This window comes from Malus domestica, chromosome 03 (genome assembly GCF_042453785.1).
Source record: "Malus domestica chromosome 03, GDT2T_hap1".
Lineage (NCBI taxonomy): Eukaryota > Viridiplantae > Streptophyta > Magnoliopsida > Rosales > Rosaceae > Malus > Malus domestica.
The window spans coordinates 4,844,054-4,849,946 of NC_091663.1; the positions used below are offsets into that span (position 1 = coordinate 4,844,054).

The 5,893-nt window shown below is 37.2% G+C and overlaps 1 protein-coding gene across 1 annotated transcript; it reads right to left on the bottom strand.

Moving 5' to 3' along the window:
- Window positions 1-214: 214 nt before the first annotated feature.
- LOC103418475 (LOB domain-containing protein 12) lies at window positions 215-1,307 on the bottom strand. The gene is made up of 2 exons (XM_008356602.4): window positions 1,042-1,307; window positions 215-634 (listed from the first exon to the last, which is right to left on the bottom strand). Exons 1-2 carry the CDS (start codon window positions 1,198-1,200, stop codon window positions 269-271), a joined length of 525 nt encoding a protein of 174 aa, XP_008354824.3. The 5' UTR covers window positions 1,201-1,307; the 3' UTR covers window positions 215-268.
- Window positions 1,308-5,893: the final 4,586 nt, after the last annotated feature.

The window sequence follows — 5,893 nt, forward strand, 5'->3', positions numbered from 1 at the left end:
TTTACAATGACGTCTATAGCAAGAAAAAGAAACCTTGTAAACCCTACTTTACTCCATCTCCCACATGCATGGGTTGACCCAGAATTCCATATATCACTTCTCTCTCACACACACACATATACGTGCACGAAATGAAACACATGCCTGCGTGCACATGCGGATCACACACAAATAGAGTAGTACTGATTAAATGATCATACAAAGATAAAGGAAATTGTATTGGAAAGATGAATTGACAGCACTTTGATTAATGATGTTATGCAAATGATCAAGTCCAAAGAGACTCTCTTTTAAGAGGGTCTTGGATAACATTGCTAGGAGAAGCGAAGCTGCTGAAGTATTGATGTGGAATGCTATTGAAGTCGCTGTTGGATAAAAGAAGGGACTTCTGGTCATGATCTTGATGTTGATGATGGTGTTGATCAATCTGGGTTGGTACGGCTACAGGATCCTGTTGCATCTGGAAGCAAAGTGTCTCTGCCTGAGCCACTGCAAGCTGCATTTGCAGCTCAGAAACTTGATTCTGCAGGAAAGAAATTGCCCCAACACACCCGTAAACTGGGTCTCTCACTCTTGCATTTGCTTCATAAACCAAACTGCTCACAGCATCTCCTCTTTGATGAATGGGAAGCTCCTGAATGAACGAGGAAACCATAAATTATACACACATAAAAAACCTAATTTCACAATTGTTCTTTGTTTGAGCTCATCTCTTTCATTATTTTAACAAAATCAGAAAAATACAAAAATAAGAAGAATATAACTTAGGTATTGATCAAGGGGATGCTTGCACTTCTATTGATGAGTGCAAATAACATGCCATCAATTGTACTGGTCTTGATTGCAGTACCCTTCCATAAAAGTGCATGAAGCGAGTGCAAAATAGCGTTTTCCCACACCTTTTTTCATTTATGGGCACTCAAAGTTTATTTATGTCCACTAATTCTCATTTAACTTATTCAATTAAAAAACCATAAGTGAATAGGTGTAGGGAGAGAAAAAGGGTGTGCCGAAATTCAAGTCTAGAGAAAAGAAAGAAACCTGCAACATTTTGCTGACATTGCTAGCACCAAAGACCTTGTGAACAATGGCAAACTTATAAGGGTCATCAGAAGGGAAGTATGGGGCAAAGATGCAGTCCTTGGCACACCGGCGCCTCAACAACCTGCAAGAAGCACACGGCGAAGAGCCCGATCCCATATTTTACCTTAACAACCCAAAAGAAAAAAGCTTCCCTCTGAAGAACTACTTGATTAAGATAAGCTAGAAAGCACTTTCTTACTACTGAAAAGTTGTAACAAAAGGGAGCTTAGTAGTGTTGAAGCCAAAGAACTGAAATTGCATATTTATATTGGTTCAAGGATGGTAGCCTTAGGGTAGAATGGTCCCACATGCTTCGCAATTAATAATAATAAAACAAATTCAGACTTCAAAACTGGAATCTGGATATTCCCAACTAGACAAAATAGCAAATTCACACGTTAAAAATACGATTATAGCCCTGAAGTGCGACAGATTTGAGTGTGATTAGCAAGGGCACCTTGGTCAATATTGCAGGGAATAGATTCTTCTCTAGTTGACCACCGCGTAGGCGCGTGAATTGTATGATATATACGTATATATAAGTTGGCAAAAGCCAGGCAGCTGTGTTGTTCTCACGTTCTGGTTTGACTCTTCTGTTTCTTTCTTCTGCTGCACTGTGTTAAATTTCAGGTCGACGGGCCGAGGGTCCACTCTAACAACACTGATACTGTCTCCACTTGGTCACCTGCTCAATCCGTCAGATGGGGAGGGTTTTAATACAAAAGGCCTCGGTGTAAGTCAGAGTGGGGTAATTCTATTTAAAGAGAATGTTCTCAAGCCTTCTGGCCGATGTGGGACAGAAGAATTCTAACACTCCCTCGCACGTGAGACCCCATTTTATGGGTCACACGTGAAGTTCCACACATCGGCAACGACGTGGAGCCAAGCCGAGGCTCACCTGTTCGTGCGGGGCCAATAGGGACCCACCCATTCACATGACATCTCTTGGCCTACATGGAGCCAAGTCGAAGCTCACTCGTTTGCGAGGGGTCAAAGGGGACCCACCCATTTCACGTGGCAGTATGGGCCCGTCCCCTGTCTCTGATACCATGTTAAATTTCAGGTTGACGGGCCAAGGGCCCACTCTAACAACACCGATATTGTCTCCACTTGGCCACCTGCTCAATCCGTCAAGTGTGGGGTTTTAATACAAAAGGCCTTGGTATAAGTTAGAGTGAGGTAATTCTATTTAAAATGATTGTTCTCAAGCCTTCTGGGCGATGTGGGACAGAAGAATTCTAACACTGTGTGTGTATTGGTATATGAGAAATTTTTAATTATAACGGGAATACATGTGGTACACCATGTGTTTTAATAGAATTTGTGAGAAATTTTATTTTTTAAGTTATTAAGTTTTTAGCACACATATCCCACCATTTGTATAGTGACATGTGATGTACCACTTTGTATATCGGTCACACTAAAAAATCTCTCTTGGTACAGGAGCAAAAACGAGTAAGAGAAGAAGAAAAAAAGGGGTTAACTATTGAAAACGAATATTAAATTAGAGATTAATTTGAAAGCCATCAATTGGGGAGAGAGATTACTTAAGGTTAGGGTTTTCGTAAGAGATAAAAATTGAAAGGCATGTGAAACCCTAACCACGACCAAAACACCGAGAGAGATGGACTCATCGTCGTGAATGTTTGTTGGCGGACATCCACATGGAAACATACATTTTCACAACATATTTCTATCCCACAGCCCCCCAACGCCGCCTAACTTTATAACTTTTCAATATTATTTTTTTTTTTAATAAATTATAACTTTTGAATCTTTGATCAATGCTCTCACTCGCCCAAAATCACTGCCCCAACAGCCCCCAACGCTGCCTGACTTTATAATTAACTTTTGAGTCTTTGATCAATGCTCTCACTAACCCAAAATATATTAATTTCTATTAAGTTTATGTTTACCAAATATTATGAATTTTGTTTTTCTTGTTTTTTTTCATGCAGCTATCTTGACTAACTACAAATATTCTTTGCATACCAAAAGCCAAAAACCTAGCATTCTTTAAATATCAAATTAATATGTTTGCCCCTTTTCCCGGAAATAGAAAAAGAAAATGATTAATTAGATCTCATCAGTCATGATAAGACTCATCATAACGATAATCAAACACGTACAATTTACAAAATGATTGGATCCTCAATAGTTCCTCTACACAGATATTGAATAAAATTCATACGACGTTATCTAAAATCAAGCACATCAATTTTGCCCAAACAAATACATGACACGGAGTTTCAGGAAAAATGTAGAGCATGCTCAAAATTTGCATGTTTTTCTCAACTATAGTGTGACAGCTGTTTCTGCACATGCTTTTGTTTGGGGTAACGCTCATGTCACATCGCCTCTGATGGATGCACGTTTAGGCTAACACATGTAGTCATTGAGCTAACAAAACCAGACTAATATCACAAAACCAATTGGCAGCTAGTAGAAAACTTATGTTGGCAACTGGTTGACCTTGCTTTCATGGTGGAATAACCCCTCTTGATTATTTGTAGCCAGAAATTGAGAAGAAAACTAGGGTTTCATCGTAAAACCAATTGATAACATGAGAAATAGTCTAACCTCTTATAAGCCCATGCAAGGTCCCTCTCATTCTCAACACGCCCCTTCACGTGTGGCGAATTTACGAGCCTAACACGTGAACAATACAACAGGATGACGTTAAGCAATGTGGCCGTTTGGCTTCACATGTGGAAGAACCCTACTCTGATACCATAAAAAATGTTTGAATTCCATCATAAAATCAATTGGCAATAAATTGTACAACTTAGCTTGTAAACTAGTAAGTTCTTAAGGCACATGCACCGTTCATCCATCACTGCAGTCATGCAAGTCATGAAACGTTTTATTATAATTCAAATCTCCTGTCACTAGGCCCACCAACCAACCTGGACTTTTATTTTTATTATTCCTACCGGATAAGGATTGTTTCCAACTTTTAATCTAACGGTCTTATGATTTTAGATTTTGGTAAATTTTTTGTTGACATGAACTATTGAAAATAAGCCTAAAAGATAAAAATTCGGATCGTTAGAAAACATTACAAAATGAACATCAAAAAATACGTGTAAAAAATAATGTCACAAATCCATCTCGACCATGTATTTGTATCGAATTCAAATCTTTCATCGTCTCAATTTTATTGGGAGAATACAAGTGGTAAACTTTTTTTGGCACATGCACGTACAAACATTGAATGGCCTCAAGCCATCCATTAATTAACACGTCACACGAGTGACCAGTGTTAGACTAAGTTGATTCGGTTACAGCCAAAACTAATTGAAGTGTTTAAGTTAATCTGTAACTCTTATCTCATAAGAAGTTGGATAAGTCTAGGACTTATTTCAAATGTTTGTAGGGTCAAACAGTCTATGCTATCTTTGCTTTTCTGTTTGTATTGTTGAATTTCAAAACTCCATGTAAATAGGGTTTTCAAACTCTGAATGTAATCTTCATCGTATTATAAATACATGCACCCTAATGTTCGAATGAGTATGCAATTAAAATGAAACACTCAGTCCCTTAAATTTTAAATAGTTTCTAGAGCCCCTATCGTCTAACGACAAAGATCATTTTTTTATGCCCATCATCGTATCGTATTCAAAGGCTAAGAATAACAACAACATCAATACTACCCAACCCACCAACTCTACCCTCCCCCCTCCCTTTTTCCAACCTTTATAAGATAAGAGTTACAGATTAACGTAAACACTTCAAGTAGTTTTGATTGTAACCGAATGACGATTTGGTCTAACAACCAGTACTACTAAGTTTTTTCTAATTTTAAAAAGAGAAACTAAGGGATCCACGAACTTTTGTCATTCGTATTTTTTGCACAATGTTTTATATTTGCACAATATTTTATAATGTTGGTACATAAATATGACAGAGAGTACATGAAGAATGATCACTTTTAAAAGAATCCCTTAGCATTTCTCGTAAAAATTCTTAGTCACATGTATACATTGTATTAAAAATCAATAAGCATATAAGATAATACTAAACCTCCACAGAGAAATTAATGTGACCCAATTAATGAGATCCGACATGAAGCAAAGGCTTAAGAGTTTATTAAAAAGGAAACCCGTTTCGAGAGAGATTGAAACTAAAACAAATAGTGGTTCTGAAACCCTAAGACCTCTTCTCGCTCCCTTGCATTTAATGATCTCCACGATTCCAAGCTTCTAATCTTTTGTCCCGAGAAAAAAAAGCTCTCTTCCCCTAGTTGTCATGGCATTTGTATATACTTTTCTACTTAAGGAGAAGGTTTTAGATTCGACTACTGAGGGTGATGAGTTCAATACTAAATTAATACGACTAGTTTATTATATGGAGTGATTTTTTAGTGTGTAGGAAACACAGTATGGTACATCAGGTGTTATAATACAAGTCATTGGATACTTGAAAAAAAAAAATTCCAACCATTTGTAATATGACACTTAACGTACCTAGTTGTGTACTTTGGTACATTGAAAAATTTCTCGACTATGTGGGGCTGTAACGTTGGATTCTAATAGTATTCTTCTCTACTTATAAGCAAAAGATTTTAGATTCGAACCTAAATCCCACATCCCTCGGTATAAATATTGAAGAAGTTAAGGTTTCACCTCAAAATCAATTGACAAAATAGTGACTAGCCAACTATGAATAAGCACATGCAAAGTCTTTTTTTTTTTTGGCGATATGCGATTAATACTCTGAACAAATATATCATTATAAGAAGGAAAAATGTTGAATTTGTTTTACTGCATTACCTCAGAAAACGCGCATATTTTTAATTAATCTTATACAA

Excerpts from the sequence above, each read along its gene's own strand:
- LOC103418475 (XM_008356602.4), bottom strand. The coding sequence starts at position 1,200 with ATGGGATCGGGCTCTTCGCCGTGTGCTTCTTGCAGGTTGTTGAGGCGC. Across the intron at positions 635-1,041 it reads ATGTCAGCAAAATGTTGCAG|GAGCTTCCCATTCATCAAAG; the intron begins GTTTCTTTCTTT and ends TCGTTCATTCAG.